Source organism: Amia ocellicauda, chromosome 8, assembly GCF_036373705.1.
Source record: "Amia ocellicauda isolate fAmiCal2 chromosome 8, fAmiCal2.hap1, whole genome shotgun sequence".
Taxonomy (NCBI): Eukaryota; Metazoa; Chordata; class Actinopteri; order Amiiformes; family Amiidae; genus Amia; species Amia ocellicauda.
This window is the reverse complement of record NC_089857.1, coordinates 33,783,292-33,803,556: the sequence shown is the minus strand read 5'-3', so window position 1 is coordinate 33,803,556 and position 20,265 is coordinate 33,783,292. Positions and strand designations below refer to the sequence as shown.

Genomic DNA, 20,265 nt, shown 5'->3' with positions numbered 1-20,265 from the left:
TCTCTCCATACATCCCCTCCAGACCACTGTGCTCCTCCAGTGCCAGAAGACTAACTCTACCTCCTCTCCACTCTCCTTTCTCCAGAGACAGGGAGAACATGTATATATATATAAATTAATTAAAGCAATTTTAAGTGTAATGTTTGAAATTACTCTTATATATATATATATATATATATATATATATATATATATATATATATATATATATAGTATATTACCCATACTTCTTAGGTGAATAGAAACATTTCTTAGTTGTCACTGAAACATTTTATAATTTGCTTAATACTTCCAACTTGTGTTCTATAAAGTAACCAGTGGAAAAATGGTGATTTCAGGTTAATTCTAGATTCAATATTTGAAAAAGTCAGTGAGGTCTCTACTTTAATGAACATGAACTTACGTGTATTGACTGAGGGGTGATTGACCTATGTCTATGCAGCAATGTCTGGACTTTATTCTAGCCCACCTTCAATTGTTTGATCTAATTATTTGCTTCAGTGTTAAAAAATAACCCTTTAGCAGGGCATGATTATTTACTTAGTTTTATAAGAATTCGATTTTTTGACTCACTAATACAAATTTGCAGATCTAAAATCTCAAAATATGTCAAAACATTTAGGGATTCTTACGTGAGTATACACAACAAACAATTTTACATAACTTTTATGTAATATAATAGGGTACATTAAATTAAATTAATCTCATTCTGAAAGCTTAGTTCATCAGGTGTCCTTTCAGGTCATCCCTATCAATTTATGCTTAGATGCTTGTCACAGGTTTGTGATAGTGTTATTTTGTCCTGTCATTACATTTGCACATTTGTGTTGTCTTGGTTCATAAGCTTAATGAAATCTTGGAAGCAACCCAACTCAGCTAATATAATGTCTGATTAAATGTGTTCTGTTCACATTGGGACTTTTGATTTACTGAAAGTAGAATAATCACTGTAATACATACATATATACTCTTTCAAGTTATAATTTACTCACATTATTGTTTACATGTTTAAGTAAAGCACTATGACAAGCAAGTGATTTCTTTTTAATAAGTTTGAAAAACATTATATTATTTTCTTCTATGACATATTAATAGTACAATATGCTTACACTGCAATGCACAATGACCCCAACAGCACCATCAAAAGTTAATAAATGTGGTAGTAGCTACTGAAACATTTTGGAGTATCACAGACACTGATACAATGTCTAGTAACATTACATACAGACAAGCAAAACATCAAGTTGATATTCTTACACCGATACAATTCTATGTCTACAGTTTTACTAACAAAGGCAAATTCTATTTAATAAAATAAAAAATATTTAAAAAATACAACTATACCTCATGAGTTTACATTAACAGTCAATGCCAAGGCTTTGCTGTTTGGTAACTCTTCATGAGAGAAAATAGCTATCTGTTTTTAAGTTTTCAAGTTTAAAGTAATTGCAGCATTTCCACATTTTGCATATTATTTGCTAATGTTTCAAGCTATCAAGTTATTATTACATTTTATGACAAGTATGTTGGTGTTTATTTTTTAGCTTGGCATTGGTCTACTCATCCTATTTATTGTTGCAAGTAATTTACAAACAAACAAAAAAAAACTACAACAACAACAACAACAAAAAAGCAATCTGGTAAGACACATTGTAAGGAAATACATTAACCTGAGAAAATGGAGAAAGGCTATGTTAGCTTATGATGTCAGTCTAGGGTATTTAATACTTTACTATATATCTTTTACAAAACAAAGTCAACTCTCAAGGTCACCTGTTTTGGACCAAGTGTGGAGGCATAGGACGAAGTTGTCTTCTCTTTTGACTGCAACCATTTTGCAAGCTTAAGTGTCTTTCCCTAGACATGGACAGAAAATTCATGATAATCCACACAAATGCTTTATATATATATATATATATACACTCACCTAAAGGATTATTAGGAACACCTGTTCAATTTCTCATTAATGCAATTATCTAACCAACCAATCACATGGCAGTTGCTTCAATGCATTTAGGGGTGTGGTCCTGGTCAAGACAATCTCCTGAACTCCAAACTGAATGTCTGAATGGGAAAGAAAGGTGATTTAAGCAATTTTGAGCGTGGCATGGTTGTTGGTGCCAGATGGGCCGGTCTGAGTATTTCACAATCTGCTCAGTTACTGGGATTTTCACGCACAACCATTTCTAGGGTTTACAAAGAATGGTGTGAAAAGGGAAAAACATCCAGTATGCGGCAGTCCTGTGGGCGAAAATGCCTTGTTGATGCTAGAGGTCAGAGGAGAATGGGCCGACTGATTCAAGCTGATAGAAGAGCAAATTTGACTGAAATAACCACTCGTTACAACCGAGGTATGCAGCAAAGCATTTGTGAAGCCACAACACGTACAACCTTGAGGCGGGTGGGCTACAACAGCAGAAGACCCCACCGGGTACCACTCATCTCCACTACAAATAGGAAAAAGAGGCTACAATTTGCACAAGCTCACCAAAACTGGACAGTTGAAGACTGGAAAAATGTTGCCTGGTCTGATGAGTCTCGATTTCTGTTGAGACATTCAGATGGTAGAGTCAGAATTTGGCGTAAACAGAATGAGAACATGGATCCATCATGCCTTGTTACCACTGTGCAGGCTGGTGGTGGTGGTGTAATGGTGTGGGGGATGTTTTCTTGGCACACTTTAGGCCCCTTAGTGCCAATTGGGCATCGTTTAAATGCCACGGCCTACCTGAGCATTGTTTCTGACCATGTCCATCCCTTTATGACCACCATGTACCCATCCTCTGATGGCTACTTCCAGCAGGATAATGCACCATGTCACAAAGGTCAAATCATTTCAAATTGGTTTCTTGAACATGACAATGAGTTCACTGTACTAAACTGGCCCCCAGAGTCACCAGATCTCAACCCAATAGAGCATCTTTGGGATGTGGTGGAACGGGAGCTTCGTGCCCTGGATGTGCATCCCACAAATCTCCATCAACTGCAAGATGCTATCCTATCAATATGGGCCAACATTTCTAAAGAATGCTTTCAGCACCTTGTTGAATCAATGCCACGTAGAATTAAGGCAGTTCTGAAGGCGAAAGGGGGTCAAACACAGTATTAGTATGGTGTTCCTAATAATCCTTTAGGTGAGTGTATATATATATTATTATTATTTTTTTTTTAAATTCAAAATATCAAAAGGGATTGCATTTTGGAATGTGTTTATTTGATGAGTCCAGTATTTCAATATGCAGAAAGAAAAACTATTTCACAAATAATGTTTGATCTATTTCTGTCCAGGACAGGTCATTAATTCCTCATCTCTGTAGTCTACTTTAGTTTGACATTTACTGAACAAAAATGGGGACATTATATTATGATGTTTGTCATTTTACTTACATAGGACACAGATTAAAACTTACCTGTTCTTTTTTGTATTTGTACCATTATGTTTTCATATACAGTGGAAAACAGCTCATGTATTGTCTTGGTCCCATCTAAATAAACTAAAAAACAAAGAAACAAAAAACATTCATATTGTCTTTAGCTTCATTTCACAAAGAGCTACCTTCAATGAGTATTAAATAATACATTTAAAATGCATTTTTCTTTAAAATTGATTAAAAAAATAATCAGCAAGGATACATTGATGTTTGTGAATATATAATGTTTCTGTACTTAAACAGGACAGATAACAACTATATACATTTCACACATATATGTGTATATGTGTGTGTTTGAGTGTTTGTGAAATTAAATGATGTATATTATTTCTACAAAGCCTCAGTGTCCTTCAGTTTAAAATATAATGTACCCAGCTCGGAAACGGTGTCCTCCATTTCTTTTCTGTGTTTTATGTACATTGGCCAGACATGTCCATCAAAGTATCCAGGGGGATCAGGAGGTATATACACTCTTGCACTGTGAATTAAAGACATAAGGCTCAGAGTTGCAAAGAATGTGTGACTAATGCATGTACAGCAGTCTAAAAAGAGTCGAATCAGATACATTATGCATTATATGTTTAATTCACCTTTTATACCATTCCAATAAGGAATTGCCAATTTTCAATCAGCTTGGCTTACCACTATGACTACTGTACTATCATGGAAGAGAAACAAAAATCACAGGTCTTTGGAAACTTGTGCTCTCCAGTCATCTATAGCCTGCACAAACAGCAGAGCTATAGTACTTTTCTAGGAAGGACTAATGCCAGTCTTACTGATAACACATTCACCCAAACCTTAGGTTGGAATGTGTTCAAACTACTGTTAGTTTTCTGCATCTTATGAGTGTAACTGCTAGAGAAAAGGTGTAAATCAACTGATACTTACCACCTCCGTTTTTTACAGACATCATATGGAATATTTAAGAAATATCTTAGATCAAATAACTCATTCAAGGGTCTGGAAAATAAATAAGTGGATTCATTGTAAAGCCACAAAAGTAGAACACCTTTTGTAAATCATAAAATTAAATCATCATCATCACCAAGATGTATTAAAGTTATCTCAAATAATAAAATGTATTGTATTCCATGTTTTTTTTTTTTTACTATATTTTATTATTTTACTTAAATATAGATTTGTTTTCAGACAGCTTAAAAGGCACTGGGGTAATTTAGTCCTTTACTTTTTCAAATACATATTTTTTTGTATCTCACATAGAAACATCCTATTTGCTGACAGACTGGACACAGATAAAAGTACTAAAGTGATATACATTACTAATTACCAATTGCTCTTAGTGTAAAATGTAATTTTCTAAGATTTGCAGGCAATCTATCCAATGGTGACAAGTCTGTATTTTGCTTCCTCTCCGTACTAACACATACACAAAATAGTGTATTGTGTCTTGGTTTACTATATGTTTTGGTTAGTTTCTTTGTTTCTGATTACATCAAATGTTATCACCCACAAATATTGTGGACTTTCCAAATTTACTCACAACCATTTCTTAAATATCTGAATTCTTACTACATTTTCTACTTATGTTACTGATAACATACTTACTTGTAATTATAGAGTAGAAAGCCTTCAGTGATGAGTACATACACTTCATTCTGTACTCCATTTGCCTCTTTGCTGTGTGCAGATTGTTTCAGTCCATGAGAAATTAAATATGACTTTGGGTCCTTCTTCCAGTTGTAAATCTCTCTCATCATACTGTCCATGTTCAGGGCATCAATAACTAAAATCACAAACTTAAACTTAAACCAGTTCTTAATATTGAATACTAATGTTACAAAACAGTGAAGTGTCTTTCTTCAAAACCAAATACTAGATATATACCAAATATCCTAATTGATGCTGGTGGAGAAAGTTAAGACATTAAGGCAAACTAATAATAGATTTGATATGCTTCTGTAATATATATCACATCGGCCTATATTGATCCAGTGCTGGATGAAGGCCTCATACATTTTTCCATTCTTCTTTGTTTCATCTGCAGTTTCTAAATACTTTTTTACTTAAATGATCAGGTTTGGGTGGCTCAGTGACACAGTGGTTAGCACTGCTACCCCACAGCACCTCCAAGGGTCCTGGGTTCAAGTCCCAGCTTGGGGTGCCTGTCTGTGTGAAGTGTGGAAGTAAAGCTAGAAATTCCTTTCTCACAAATGTTTTACTTTTTGTATACTTAAGAAAGATAAGGTCAGGCCAGAAGGTAGTTTGACCTCTGTTTGTTATTTTCGATGAGCATCTTGGAGACAATGACAAACAGTATGATTTGAGTGACTGCTCCTTAATCCTTGTATTGACCTATGGACTCTGTCCTCTAATATATTCTGCTTTGCTAGCTTTTAAGATAACATAGTAATGACTTGTTAATTATAACCAGATCTTTGATTTCTGTATATAAAAAGCTCTGACTTTTAGCATGGAGTCAGAGCAACCTGCGTGTAATAAAGGCATTGCAACGACCATTCCACCCTGATTGAAGACTGAGTTTCTTCCACAGGAGTTTGCATGTTCTCCCCATGTCCACATGGGTTTCCTCCGGGCACTCCGATTTCCTCCCACCGTCCAAAGACATGCGGGTTAGGTTAATTGACCATACTAAATTGCCCTGTAGGTGTGTGTGTGTGTGTTTCCAGCGATGGCCTGGCATCCCATCCTGGGTGTATTCCTGCCTTGCGCCCTATGCCTGCCAAGATCGGCTCTGGCTTCCCCATGACCCTCACCAGGATAAGCAGTTTCGAAGATGGATGGATGACCAGGTTTCACAGTCGTAAGTGAGCACTGGTAGTATGCAGTGATCAATTATTTTTCTCTTCAGGCAAGTGGGTAGATTTCCTTTCAACATCGTGCTGTTTCTATCAAATGCACTCCATCCCATTTCTACTCTTCCTTTGATTTCTTCCATAATATCTCCGGCTGTGCTGTCCAATGTAGATATACAGTTAGGTCCATGAATGTTTGGACAGTTGTCATCATTTTGGCTCTGTACGCCACCACAATGGATTTGAAAGGAAACAATCACTATGTGCTTAAAGTGTAGACTTTCATCTTTAATTTGAGTGTAGTTACATTCAAATTGGGTGAACGGTGTAGGAATTACAACCATTTTCATTGGTGGTCCCCCCAATTTTAGGGGCTCAAAAGTATTTGGACAAACTAACATAACATAGCTGTCTTTAGTTCCTGCTTGTTTTTGGGGTGTTTTGCCTTCAGTAAGTGAAATGCTGCTCAATTGGATTCAGCTCAGGTGATTGACTTGGCCATTGCAGAACACTCCACTTCTTCGCCTTAAAAAAAGTCTTGTGTTGCTTTTGCAGTATGCTTCAGGTCATTGTCCATCTGCACTGTGAAGCACCGTCCAATGAGTTTTGAAGCATTTGGCTGAATCTGAGCAGATAATATAGACCTAAACACTTCAGAATTAATCCTGCTGCTTTTGTCAGCAGTCACATCATCAATAAATAAATACATGCCCGTGCCATAACACTACCTCCACCATGCTTCATAGATGAGATGGTATGCTTCAGATCATGAGCAGTTCCTTCCTTTCTCCATACTCTTCTCTTCACAGCATTCTGGTACAAGTATATCTTTGTCTCATCTGTCCAAAGGATGTTATTCCAGAACTGTACAGGGTTCTTTAGATGTGTTTTTGCAAACTCTAGTCTGGTCTTCCTGTTTTTGGGGCTTACCAATGATTTACATCTTGTGGTAAACCCTCTGTATTTACTCTGCTGAAGTCTTCTCTTGATTGTTGACTATGACACAGATATGACTACCTCCTGGAAGGTGTTCTTGATCTGGCCAACTGTTGTGAAGGGGTTTTTCTTCATCGAGGAAATAATTTTTCTGTCATCCACCACAATTGTTTTCCATGGTCTTCCAGGCCTTTTGGTTTTCCTGAGCTCACCAGTGTACCAAATAGTTGATTTGGCCACACCTAATGTTTTTGCTCTCTCTCTGATTGGTTTGTTTTGATTTCTAAGGCAAAACTGAAGGCAAAACGCCCCAAGAACAAGCAGGAACTAAAGACAGCTGCAGTACAGGCCTGGCAGAGCATCACCAGGGAAGAAACCCAGCATCTGGTGATGTCTATGGGCTCCAGACTTCAGGCAGGTATTGAAACTCACAATTTCATTAATGATTATGTTAGTTTGTCCAAATACTTTTGAGTCCCTAAAATTGGGGGGACCACAAAAATAAATCGGTGTAATTCCTACAACGTTCACCCAGTTTGGATGTAACTACCCTCAAATTAAAGATGAAAGTCTTCCTTTCAAATCCATTGTGGTGGCATACAGAGCCAAAATGATGACAATTGTGTAACTGTCCAAATATTTATGGACCTAACTGTAACTTTTGACTTCTTCCAGTATCTGTTGATTTAACAAAGCTGTTAAACATGATTTTTGTTGTACTTGGGTTCATTTTATGTCCAGTTTTCTTGTTTGCATCTGATAGTTCTTGAAATTGAAGCTTGAGATTTGAAGTGTTCTTGTAAATATGATGATGTCATCGGAAAATCCTAAATTGTTTAAATAAACTCCAGTTTAAATTGATTCTTTTTTTTTCTTGAACACTTCTTCAAGAGTTGCCGTGAAGAGTTTTGGAGAGATTGTGTCTCCTTGTCGTACTCTTTTAAAAATCTTGAGCTTATGTCTTGGTGGCATCGGATTGTTGATGAAGCATCGTTGTACATATATTTAATAAGAGTTATATAGATTTCATCAATGTTTTGATTTCTTAGAGCTCTGATGACTGTGTTTGTATACACTGAATCAAATGCTTTCTCGTAATCAACAAAGCCCAGACACAGAGGAAGCTCATATTCTCTGCAACTTCCAAATGCTTCTCATATTACTTGTATATGATCCATTGTGTTATATCCACTTCTAAATCCTGATTCTTTTCTTGGTTGGGACAAAGTCCAGTGTGTCTTATAATATCTTTGTAATTACTTTGTATAAGATGGGAAGTAGATTAATGCACCTGTAGTTCTTCAGAGTGACAGTTGCATTGTTCCATTGTTCCATGGAATTTGCTTATTTCTAAGACACTTTGTGAAAAGTTTTGCCAGAATCTTCTCAATTTCGTCTCCAGCTTCTATTAGCATCTCCACTGTGATGCCATCATCTCCAGGAATGTTTTGCATTCTTCATCTTCACTTATATATATTTTAATTAATTAATTTGGAATGATATATTTTAGTGTTTAAACCCGTTGGTAAATAATTATCTCCCAACAGGTTTAAACACTAAAATTATAATCTGTATACCATAATTTGGACTTGAGTGTACAATACACACTGTTCACAATATAATATATAATCAATGTTTGTCTTGTTTTTTCATACATATATCTGTTTTTGACAGGTGTCAGTAGAAAAACTCTCACCGTCATACTGCTTGAAGCCATTATCATCAACAGCCACTACAGAATCATCCTTAAAAAAAAAAACCTCCTTAAATTAAGCAGATATTTTCCCTATATGATACAATATTGTATTTCAGTTTTTCAATTATACCCTTCTCCTGAAAAGATACATAAAAAAGCCTATTCCTACATGCCAGTCTCTTTTTTAACAGACATTGCTTTGGAAAAGACACCTATAAATGTTGCAATATGTATGCAGAGAATTCATACATATCTAATTAAGACTGTGCAGTATAAAGCAAATACATTTGTCATGCAGGCATATATTAACAACGGGCAAATCCTATATATTCATGAAATATGTTGAAACTATGGAGAATGTATTTTACCTTGAAATAATTGTCCTGTGCTATAATGAAGCTGTTGCGGACATGTTCATGAACACGTCTTGCGAGTGTAGTTTTCCCACCATTTGTGACTCTGTAACATTAAACAAAGACAATCTGAGTGATATATACCTTGGCGAGACTTGTCAATTCTTTTGGAAAAAAAAGTATCATCATTTGACAGTCTTGCCTACTCTTTATGACATTGAGCTATACAAATGCAATGCATATATAACATAAATATGCAACTGTACATATTAAAGTATGTATGTGTTTATTTATTATTAAGTTGATAATAATGAGGATGCAATTTAGCCGACATTTATACATGGAGCCTCACATTATGGTAATTAAGTTTCCCTCCTCTTCAAAAAAAAATATACTTGACATTGCTTACCCTCCAATACCAATTATTAATTGATTCATAATTGTTCACTTCTCCTGAAAAGAAAAACAAAACAAAAAGTCAAACCAAGGCAATCTATTTCTACTTCATGTTTCAATAGTTTATGCTTGCAGATTACAGCCAGTGTGTTTGCATAATGTTACGATCTTATATTTGTTACTGTATAATATCCCAACGAATTTCAAGTGAATTGGGAGTGAGTTAATGTTTTAACGTTTGTATTTGTTCAATTGCATTGCATTATATGTGAAGATTGTAAGACACACATACCTATTTAGAACCGTAGGGATTTCAGAAACTAATTTCGTCGAGTCATATTCAATGTCACGTTTGCGTGTTTTTTAATCTGTATATAAAATTGAAAAAATAAACACTGCGATCGAATAAGAAAGAAACAAATATCGGTTGTTTCTGGGGAAGAAAAGTACCAGCAGTAGCACCTATTGTGTTAGTCGTGCCACAATGCAGCAACTTTCCATTCGTAGGCGATATCTACCAACACGCCCCTAAATAATGACATCCATTACTATTATGTGAAACAGGTTCCATTTTGGCGCCAAATAACAAGTATATTTAGTATGTAGATGTACTCAGTGGATCCGGAATGGCGAGCAGAAGGATCAGTTTTACTGAGCCACCGCCTGATGCTGTGAGCAGCTTCCTGTATTTTCTCATACATAGAGCATGCGCAGACGCTCTCTTCCGCATCAAGTAGAGCTGCTTTGCAATTCGAATTCTACTTCCTCATTGTTTTATCACGAAAGTTAATTAAAAAATAAGTAATAATCGATCCTGCTTTTTACTTTTTGGCGTTAGTTTAATCGAGATGTCAAAGCCTCCTCCTAAGCCCGCTAAACCCGGTAAGTATAAATGTATGTACGATAAAAAATGCTTACTTCAAGTTCAAACCGAGGAGGAAACCCTAAGGAACTTCGCTAACATTACGATTCTTCATGTTACCACTCATCTGTGATGAAGTCAAACGGAACTACTTTAAAAAAAAAAAGAAGAAAGAAAATTGAAAAAACTTTTGATCAGGAACTTTAGTTAGGTTTTTTTTTTTAAATTGTGATATATTATTAGATTTGATACCACTTTATCCTCTCATTTCCCCCTATGAGTAGCAAGGCTGCTGCTTATTGCTATGCACAAAACCATTTCTGTTGAAGGGGGTGGGGTCCTCTGAACGGTCTTGTCAATATCTACATTTGCTGTAGTAGGTACCTTGGGTTGAGGAAAGAAAACGTATATAAAACTGTGAAGATCATGACCTGTGTGTACTGCTTTACACTAATGCGACTGGTATTCACCAATGCGTTAGTGGTATTTACTTGTATTGAAAAAAATGATTACGTGTAGTGTATTGAGAGAGAGCCGGCACAATTAAGTCCAGCTGATACCTAGAGACTCACGATTTTGTTTAGATTGGGGGTATGTTCATTAAATGCAGACACTTCAAACCAGTAGCCTGGTATTGAGCAGTGTTTACATTGTACTTTACAGACGCAAGGATAAACGGCTAGCGATGTGCAAATATATATATTTTTCCAGACTTCCCAGCGCCTTGTATTATTTGAAAGAGTGTCTAAATCTGACAGTTGTGATCACGCATACAAGACCATTATATCAATTCTGACTGTTATGTGATGTAAGATGCGTGCAGGTAATTGCTACCTAGTTTTATTTGTCTTTACATTTACTTGTACATCTTGCAGAATAAGTATATACTGCCCCCCCCCCCCCCCCCAGAAAAAAACAGCCAAACTCTGTGGCAAAAATTAGATTCTGTAGATTCCGGTTGTAAATTGTCCTCCTAAATGTTCTTGTCTGCTATAGTGTGAATTCCTGTCCCTGCCATTGACGTGTGCTGCCAGGGATGCAGCTGCACAAGTCAGTGCTTGCAAGTTTCCATCAGTGTGAAATCAGGTTTCATTCAGTTAATGTTGAATGAGTCCAACCTAAACATTCTTGTTTAACATAATGTTTGACGTTTGGCACACCTAAATATAATGCTTACACATATTATCCCTTTGTGTTGTAGATTGATACAGCCCTTTTGTTTGAAAGGGGAAGTGACCATTAAGCAAACGTTCCTTGGGTTCCTTATTTAGTACTTCTGATGTTTTGGGGAAGGGTGGGAGGTCTGAAAGCAAACTGGTTAAAAGAATATAATGCATCTTTAAAAATACTGTAAGGCGTTAGAGATTGCATAGGCTACAAAATAAGCCTGTAACTTGCAAATGGCAAAAATAATAATAATAATAATAATAATAATAATAATAATAAAAAAGTCTGCTAAATTACATCACAAATATAGATGCATAAAATATATTAGTTTGTCATTTTGTTACATGTAATTTTCTGCTTTAAAAATATTTTTTTTATATAGGAAGTTCAACTGGTATGATAAAAAAGTAAAATGTGATTCACTACTTTGAGAGTTTACCAGAGGAAATGCAGGAACATACTTTAATAACTTTAATGGGACCCTTGTTTTGTTTATGTTAATTCTCTATATAAACAGATTACATTCAGCCTTCCAGAGGATCAAACCTGGGGTCAGGTTTTCACAATTACAATGATTTTGCATGATGGCGTTGCAAAACATGTTTTGGGATGGGGGGGAGAAAATAAAAAAGCAGAAGTCAGCTATTTATTAAGTTATTATTATTATTATTATTAATAATAATAATAATAATAATATTATTATTATTATTATTATTATTAATAATTATTATTTTTCCTGCTGTATTGCACCACAATTATCATAATTTACAGTATGCATGTTATATACCCTTTCTGTGACATGAGCCCTACTGGTCCTGCATTGCTTTAGTAATCTAACTGGATTGATAACATATTTTTATAATTGTATATGGTGTAATACTCGCAGAGTAGTCTTTATTTTGGAAGCTCACTGTTGACACTGGACATACATTCGAACTCATGCTTCTTGAACAATCTCCCGTCAATGTACCTTCCTGTTAATCGTCATCATTGCAATTTTGTATTGGAAAGTGTGCTATGCAATCATAATTCAAATCTTGGCAAAATGCCTGACTAAGATATCTTCCAAATCGCTAAATATAGTCCTACTCCATTAATGTATTTTGGATATGATAAAAACAATATATGATGTAGTACTTGAATATGGTGTTGGAAACATACAACTTTTTTTACACGTCAGGTACCATCACTCTGTAATTTCATAAACATAATTTGGTACATTTTCCTGTAGTATGCTATATTTATCAACCTTTGCCATGAATATCTAGGCTATATTAAGCCTTATGGGAGGTATAACATACAGATGTTTGTGCACTCTCTGTTTTATGCCTGGTGTTTAGTCACAATTGTATGATCCTTGTAGAATGTATTCTTCACAATTTTTAATAATATTATTTCCACCCCCCCCGCTCCACCCACACTTTTCAGGACAGGTGAAAGTCTTCAGAGCTCTGTTCACATTTGACCCAAGAACTGTAAGTATAATTGCAACCTTAAAATATATATTTATTTAACCTAGCGAGGAATTGGGAACTTAAACTTGTAAATAGCGCAGCTTCAGTCAGCCAAGGTCTGAGCATGATTTGATCTAAAAGAATGGAAACATTAAAGGAGATAATTATAACCACTAGACTTACATCTTCAGCCTATAGCCCAACACCTCAACCAATTAATGTTCCCTGCCCATGTGGTGAAAATGGAAATGAGTGGGGTTAGACAGACATTCAAGCAATAAGAAAGACTGAGAGCATATCAATATACTTAATATAAGCAGGAAAAGCATCTATACTACTCCTCCACTGGTACCATTTAAGGCAGCACTTTGTAGGACTAGAATGTAACCCTAATTTCATCACTTATAATGCATACCTTAGCTAAATTACTCAAAATAAAGAAACTCTCTGAACAACTTAAAAGTAACCATTTCACGTTTCCTACCTTCATCTGTATCCCTAATTTAAGCTTACCTCTGCAATGTGGAGAGGTAATTTATTAGCTAGAAAAACATAAAAATAGGAAATATACTGTGAAAATAATGTTTACAGTAATGCATTGTAATAGGATGAAAACTGTTAATTAAGGACTTTTGTTTGTTTTTTGTTCTGTTTTCAGCCAGATGAACTCTATTTTGAAGAAGGAGATATTTTGTACATTTCTGATACAGTAAGTACAATCAGTGGATCCCTCCCCCCCAATGTGTTGATGAAATCTGGTCTGTAGTACAATGTGAATGCTCTATTGTGCTCTGATAAGACTGTTTTTATTATTAGAGTGATAGCAACTGGTGGAAAGGGACCTGTAGAGGCAGGACAGGGCTGATCCCAAGCAATTATGGTAAGTATGGGTCTAATGGCCTTTTTTAAGGAATGATGCTTGTGATTTAAAGGCTGGGGTGACAATGCCCCCAATCCTCATTCTCTCCAGGATTCTATTCTAGAATACTCTTTTGGTGATTTCATGGGAACAGCAAGCTTTGCATATTACTGAATGTTTTGAAAAGTAATTTTCAGAGATGTGAAAAACAAAACAAGTCTGATTCTCATTTTTAACATCCTTAATGCTTAACATGCTTAATGCTTAATTGCTTAATTTGCATTGCAAAAATACATTTTAATTACAATGTCTATAGATAAAGCTAATCAGACATTTGACATAGAAATATGAAATTGTCAAATTTTTAGGACAACGAGGTTATGAAAGCGTGATGTGAATTATGTTACATTTATTAATGAATGCCTAACCAAATATTTCCTCCCACTTTCTGCATACTTAAAATACATTTGCAAATTCATATATTGTGTTCATTTCTAGTTGCTGAACAGGCAGAATCAATCGATAACCCAATGCATGAAGCTGCCAAAAGAGGTAAGAGGCAATATAATATATCACGTTTAAACTAACAAACAAAAATGTCGCATGTTACTGTCTCATTAAAGTGCATTCATGAACAGGGATTAGCAAATTAATTGATCAATTGTATATCTAAATGTAAAAATGCAAACCAACAACCAAAGAATAAATCATCCATTTGGTTTTCTTATTTTAAATGTATAGTTTTTATACTATATTGTCTCAATAATTAATGTGTGTCTGTATGTATGTATATGTGTGTATATATATTTATAATGTTTGTGTGTGTATATATATATAAAACAAACAAATAAAACAAAAATCAATGCATGGAGATGATCAAAATGATCAGTATCCTAAACAGAAGAGTTTAATCTATTTACCTGAATTTCAGGCAATGTGAGCTGGCTAAGAGAATGCCTGGAAAACAAGGTTGGAATCAATGGTCTTGACAAAGCAGGGAATACTGCTCTCTACTGGGCTTGTCATGGTGGACACAAAGGTAAAGTCTGTAGAATACATACTGCTCAGTGTTGTGTACATAACTATTTATTTTAAGTCCATCGACTGATAGAATATAATGCTCTCATCTTCTCCTTAAATGCTTTTTAGTAGTGTGCTTGACTGCTATTTCGAGAAAATACATTTATCATGTTTCTATGCAATCCACATTTTACCATTGATCTCTGTTTGAAATGAAAACCTAATATGTATAAACATGTTATTTTCTTGCAGTCTTTTATTTAGCTTTCTGTTTCATTACTGGAAAAGCAAAGGTTTGCCTTCTTACTTCGTCTTTTGCTAGTTCTGTTCCATGTAGACACATCCTTCATTTTTTATCCCATTTTCTTATAGCTTATACATCTAGCTGTTATAGGTTATAGAGGTGTTGTAGTTCTTAGTGTGCTGTTAAATACTAAAGTACATTGTTAATAACATACATTCCATACGTTTCACCTGAAAGTTTCTCATCAGTATAGTGTTTGTTTTTGTGTTGTTTTTTTGTTATATTGTAATGACCTTGCCCATTTCTGATTCTTCTGTACTCCTTTGAAAATGTATCTTCAAAGGTAGACTTATTTCCCCAATAGCTAAGTTATTATCAAATGGAAAATTATTTGCAAAGGAAAAAGCTTGGGTTTGTTACAACTACTATACAGTATAATACAGCTGTATTGACACAGTATGTAACCCCTGATTTGAGCAGTGCAAGGGGAAGGCTGGAAAGAACAGCAAGTTGAAGTTCACCAAGATTTATTGTCACTGGAAAGTGAATTTTTCCAAGTTGCATTACACAAGAGTAAAAACTAAAAAACGTCTTGACAGAATTTTATTGGAAATTATTTGGAATTTTACAAAGTTAAAAACTGTCCAGCAGTCTGTGCCACAGTGTTCTTGCTTCTGAAATTGGAGACTGTAGACACCCATGAACATTGCTTTTTCTTTGTGATCGATGGTTTTAACTTGTTATTCTTTTTAACAGATGTAGTGGAGATGTTACTTGGCCATTCTAATGTGGAACTCAATCAACAGGTAGGAAGCTTTCAGACTTAAAATAATGTAATAACATTAAAATGTGTGTATATGCATGTATATTTGTTATTATATATGTAATACATATACATTTGTGTTTGTGATGCATGTTTGCTTCATAACAGAATAAACTTGGAGACACAGCTCTGCATGCTGCAGCATGGAAGGGATACTCAGACATTGTAGAAATGTTACTCAACAAAAGTAAGTACTTGTTTAACGTTCCCTAGAAATAAATTCAGAATAACATAGTTATCCGCACTCCAGATGTACAGAAGGCATAGAATAAAATAAACACCTTATTCCGGGGGGGGGGGCAGGGGGGCCACGGACACCCGTCATGAAGCTTGGCCTGGCCCCCCCTCTCGTCACTGCAATTTTCGGGAGAAAGTTAAAATCTGTAGCCAAATTACCGTGCTTTAAAGGTTTATTATGTGTAGTTTTGATGTGTAGGTTTGAATGCTAAGTGCATAAAAAACGCATCTGAAGTGACACCTCTGTGAAACGTCCAGGTCACTCGAAGCTATATTAATAAAATGTATATGTCGTCCTGCTCTCCTGTATCTAATGTCAGGGACTGTGGGGGTGAACCAGTAACGTCGCTTTCACTGTCAATGCCAGTTGTTTACACTAGTGAATGTCCTGATGTGAGGAATCCAATTTGTTTTTTAAAACAGTCTAACAACAAATGTGCTTTTTTCCCATCTTATAAGCAATGGATGTGAATGAAACTTTCAGGACATATTTAGAAAGTATAGGTACATCCTTTAATGTAATCACGCCCCCCCCCAACCAAAGGTGTGCCACCTCCAGAATAACTACTGGACCCTTCTGGCCACCCCATTTCAGTTTGTCTGGAATCACCACTACTTATTGATCTAGTAACAAAGAACTTCGACAAACTCTGTTAACTCAAAAACATTACCTGTTCACTTCATTCACCATCATTGTATTTATTCTATGCTTTATAGCCAAGGAGGGATTGGCATTAATTATAATTAAAAGATGTATGCTAATGCTATATATGTCTGTCAGACATTATAATTAACATTTAACCTTTAAAAAGAAATGAAATCCATTATTTATTTATTTTTATCAGGATGTTATTTTTCATAATTGTACTTGGTAGAGGCTATTCATTAACTAAACTAGTAAGTTCATTAACAGTATATTATGTCATGCTTTTCTTTTTGATATTTTGTTTTCCTTTTGTTTTTAAGATGCAAGAACAGATATCCTAAATAATGAGAAGAAACTGGCCTTGGAAATGGCTACAAATGCACAGTGTGCATCCCTGCTGAAAAGGAAACAAGGAACCAGTAAGTGTGATCAGATAGGTCTTCTCATTGATCTTTGTTTAATTGGAGTTTATTCATTTGACCCTGTTAAAGAATAAATCATATCTAATGTTTTTTTAAAACCACTTCCTTTCTGTAGATCCCAATGATTGATAAAGCAGAAAGAATCTGAAAGTTAACTGATCTTAGATATCTTGCACAATTCTATTCTAGAACATGTACATATTGGCTAAGAAATGTATGTGACTGCCAGTACTTATTTTATGAATGCCTTTCTGGTTCCACTTAAAACAATTAAAAACTTTAGAAAATAAGATTTGCTTTGCTAGTGTTTTCTTTTTACAGCTGCAGTAACTGTCCACCAGGTGGCTGTGTTGACTGAATGCTCTGTTCAAAATCTAGACAGCACTCAGTGAGATTAAGTAAATCAGACCATTTTAGGCTACAAAAGGAAAAGTTTTTTTTTTTTTTTTTTTTTTATAACTGTTTTTCATATGTAATAAGACCAGGAAATTGACTGCAGTTTTAAAATCCTATTTTTGAGCACGTACGCTAAAGAGCTGTATATCCCTTGGAGTTTAAAGTATGTAGATGTTTTTTTGCTCCTGTAAGAAGTCATAACATTTACCAATATTTTTCAAATATACGTTTTTGTTTTGTTTTTTGTAATAGACATAATCCGAACCCACAGCAATGCAGAGGAATATCTTGACGATGAAGACTCGGACTGAGTGCCAGCTGCTTCTCTATTTCTTATTACAAGAAAAACTAGATTAATGTATACATTCCAATATTTTACACTTTGCCTTTAGGAATAGAATAACCATGCTTAAATGTGCATTGTATAAAGATTAATATATGAACGATTTTGTCAACATGGGTTTTAAATGCACTTTTTGTTTGCACCGTTGTCCAATCCTGAGTAATGTAAATTAACATGAACGTTTCTCGTCCGTGTTTTCATGATCTGCATACCTTAAACCTATTAATTTGTAATTAATCATAGTAAGATTCTAGACCCCACCCTTCTTTGACCCCAGTTTGGTTAAAACTATCTGATTATCCAATACTACTGTTTGTATATATCTTTAACAATAAATGCAATTGTGCTGTTGTAGTTTGCCATTCTATTGCTGCTCTACAAACTGTATTCTGTTTTAAAACATGGATTTAAGAATCAGGCTACCAAAATATTTAACTTCATGTAACTGCTTTGAAAATGTTTTCTAGGACGTATGTGGCACATCAATATCAATCTATGCTTGCGCACAAAATCATTTTGTAATGTTAAAGGCATAATCCACAAAATTGGAAGCCCTTAAATAAATAACATGTTTTCTTGGGAATAAAGGGTGTTAATTACATTTTGCAGTAAGCAATTTAGTGTATTTGATAAGTTTTAGAACATTCATACATGTTGCCTTCATGTGTGTAAGTATATATAAAGAGATTTTAAGGAAATTAATAAAATATACAGTGAGCAGCACAAAATCTGTTATTTGAGTTACTGTGGTTGTGATCAGATGTTGATCCTTCATAGCAATGTATGTATTTTTGCTTTCCATTCTTTTAAGCCATACTTACTCTCGCACTGATAGATTTTCCATTTAAGGCTGCACATTTAAATTTAAACTTGATTTATTGTTCCTATTTTGAATGCACTAACCCCTACATAGTTTAAACTTTCATTTAGTTTGATACTAAATTAAGTTTAGGATTGTCTCATCCAAATACATATTCTAACTTGTTACTATGTTAACACCAGAGATTAATATTGCAGAATGACCAACAATCCAGCTTCAAAAGTAGATGTAACTAGAACCCAGTTAATGTAATGTAATGTAATATTTTACAAAAGCCTGTGATTTTAGCCAGTTACTTGTATACTGTGATGGGTATGTTGGCATCTAGTAGAATCCACATGCACCTTTCCTATTGTCCGGTATGAGAGCTAAGTGATGTGATCTTGGTTCGTTTTACACCAGCGCTTTGGCCCATGATGAAGGTAAATGTGTAGTTCACTCAATTACATCAATCTTTTTTTATTGGTGTCTCCAAAATCCATTTAATTGAATTGTTTTTAAAGAGATTCTTTAATTTGTGGCATGTCATACACAAATGTTAACATGCATGCATGGCTGATTGAAAACACTCCACTCTGTTAGATGTAATTTAATCTAATCTTGATGTACTGCACTGCAAACCTCTAAAGTCGTAATATTATTTGTCCTTGCCAGCCTCGTGTAAGCCAGTGAGCATGCCATCACAATAGAGCACTTTGTAATTCCAAACGCCATATGGTTCAGCAATAAAGAAGCCGGAAACACTGAGGGAGAAACCAGTGGGGTTTCTTGAAGGTTAATCCTTTCAGCTTTGGCTCCTAATTAATGTTTGGTTGTTTATGGACTTTTTCTTTGCTAGGGCTTCCCTGTGAAAGAGCGGAACTAAAAAGTCAGTTATTATCCGGTTCATCCACTGTGTCGGTGATAGACAGCCGAAGAGGTGAAGTAGCAACCATTATTTATTGATCTATATTTTTGAATTGCAGTTACACTTTCTATTGAAACTGGCTTAAGGTGTGTTTTGTCAGTTTACATCTGAATAAAACGAGACGGAAAACCAAATTTAAGATGTGGTTTTAACATTTAGTGCTGAGAAGTGGTATTTAATTTTATAGCGCATTGAGCTTCCTTTTTGAATAATTGGACACGTCTTCACTAAAGCCTACATTTTTTTTGCCTACCCTTTACACTTCCTCATCGCTTATAATCAGTTTGAGACACATGTTTAGAAGCTGTTTTTCACTGGAATATAGAAGTAGATCAGACATTTGCAGTCCATCCCTTCTTTTCAGTGAACAATTCTCATTGATATTAGCACTAGGAAATCTATATTATTGTATTATCATTATGATTATTGAAGTTAAATTTAAATGTATTGTGAATTAATTTAAAATATTTATAAAT

At 34.9% G+C, this 20,265-nt stretch overlaps 2 protein-coding genes across 4 annotated transcripts; one reads left to right on the top strand and one right to left on the bottom strand.

Moving 5' to 3' along the window:
* Window positions 1–1,028: 1,028 nt before the first annotated feature.
* LOC136754901 (nicotinamide riboside kinase 1) lies at window positions 1,029–10,863 on the bottom strand. 3 transcript variants are annotated; one of them, XM_066711142.1, is made up of 10 exons: window positions 10,508–10,863; window positions 9,603–9,646; window positions 9,209–9,299; window positions 8,841–8,889; window positions 5,001–5,178; window positions 4,323–4,394; window positions 3,803–3,909; window positions 3,411–3,494; window positions 2,489–2,545; window positions 1,029–1,857 (listed from the first exon to the last, which is right to left on the bottom strand). In XM_066711142.1, the coding sequence occupies exons 2-10, from the start codon at window positions 9,629–9,631 to the stop codon at window positions 1,844–1,846; spliced, it is 681 nt and encodes a 226-aa protein (XP_066567239.1). In that variant the 5' UTR covers window positions 9,632–9,646; window positions 10,508–10,863; the 3' UTR covers window positions 1,029–1,843. The 3 variants fall into 3 exon arrangements, with proteins under 3 accessions (XP_066567239.1, XP_066567238.1, XP_066567240.1); XM_066711141.1 differs by lacking the exon at window positions 10,508–10,863 and adding an exon at window positions 9,882–10,171; XM_066711143.1 differs by lacking the exons at window positions 2,489–2,545; window positions 10,508–10,863 and adding an exon at window positions 9,882–10,162.
* Window positions 10,246–18,429, top strand: ostf1 (osteoclast stimulating factor 1). Its single transcript, XM_066711144.1, has 10 exons — window positions 10,246–10,471; window positions 13,047–13,093; window positions 13,731–13,781; window positions 13,889–13,952; window positions 14,430–14,483; window positions 14,863–14,970; window positions 15,952–16,001; window positions 16,127–16,205; window positions 17,222–17,320; window positions 17,972–18,429. Exons 1-10 carry the CDS (start codon window positions 10,438–10,440, stop codon window positions 18,028–18,030), a joined length of 645 nt encoding a protein of 214 aa, XP_066567241.1. The 5' UTR covers window positions 10,246–10,437; the 3' UTR covers window positions 18,031–18,429.
* Window positions 18,430–20,265: the final 1,836 nt, after the last annotated feature.

Coding starts and splice junctions, on each gene's coding strand:
- LOC136754901 (XM_066711142.1), bottom strand. CDS start 9,631: ATGAATCAATTAATAATTGGTATTGGAGG. Junction 5,179..8,840: donor TGGCTTCAAGCAGTATGACG/GTGAGAGTTTTT, acceptor TTGTGATTTTAG/TTATTGATGCCCTGAACATG. Junction 2,546..3,410: donor ACAAATACAAAAAAGAACAG/GTAAGTTTTAAT, acceptor ATGTCTCAACAG/AAATCGAGACTCATCAGACC.
- ostf1 (XM_066711144.1), top strand. CDS start 10,438: ATGTCAAAGCCTCCTCCTAAGCCCGCTAAACCCG. Junction 14,484..14,862: donor GCATGAAGCTGCCAAAAGAG/GTAAGAGGCAAT, acceptor CCTGAATTTCAG/GCAATGTGAGCTGGCTAAGA. Junction 14,971..15,951: donor TTGTCATGGTGGACACAAAG/GTAAAGTCTGTA, acceptor TCTTTTTAACAG/ATGTAGTGGAGATGTTACTT.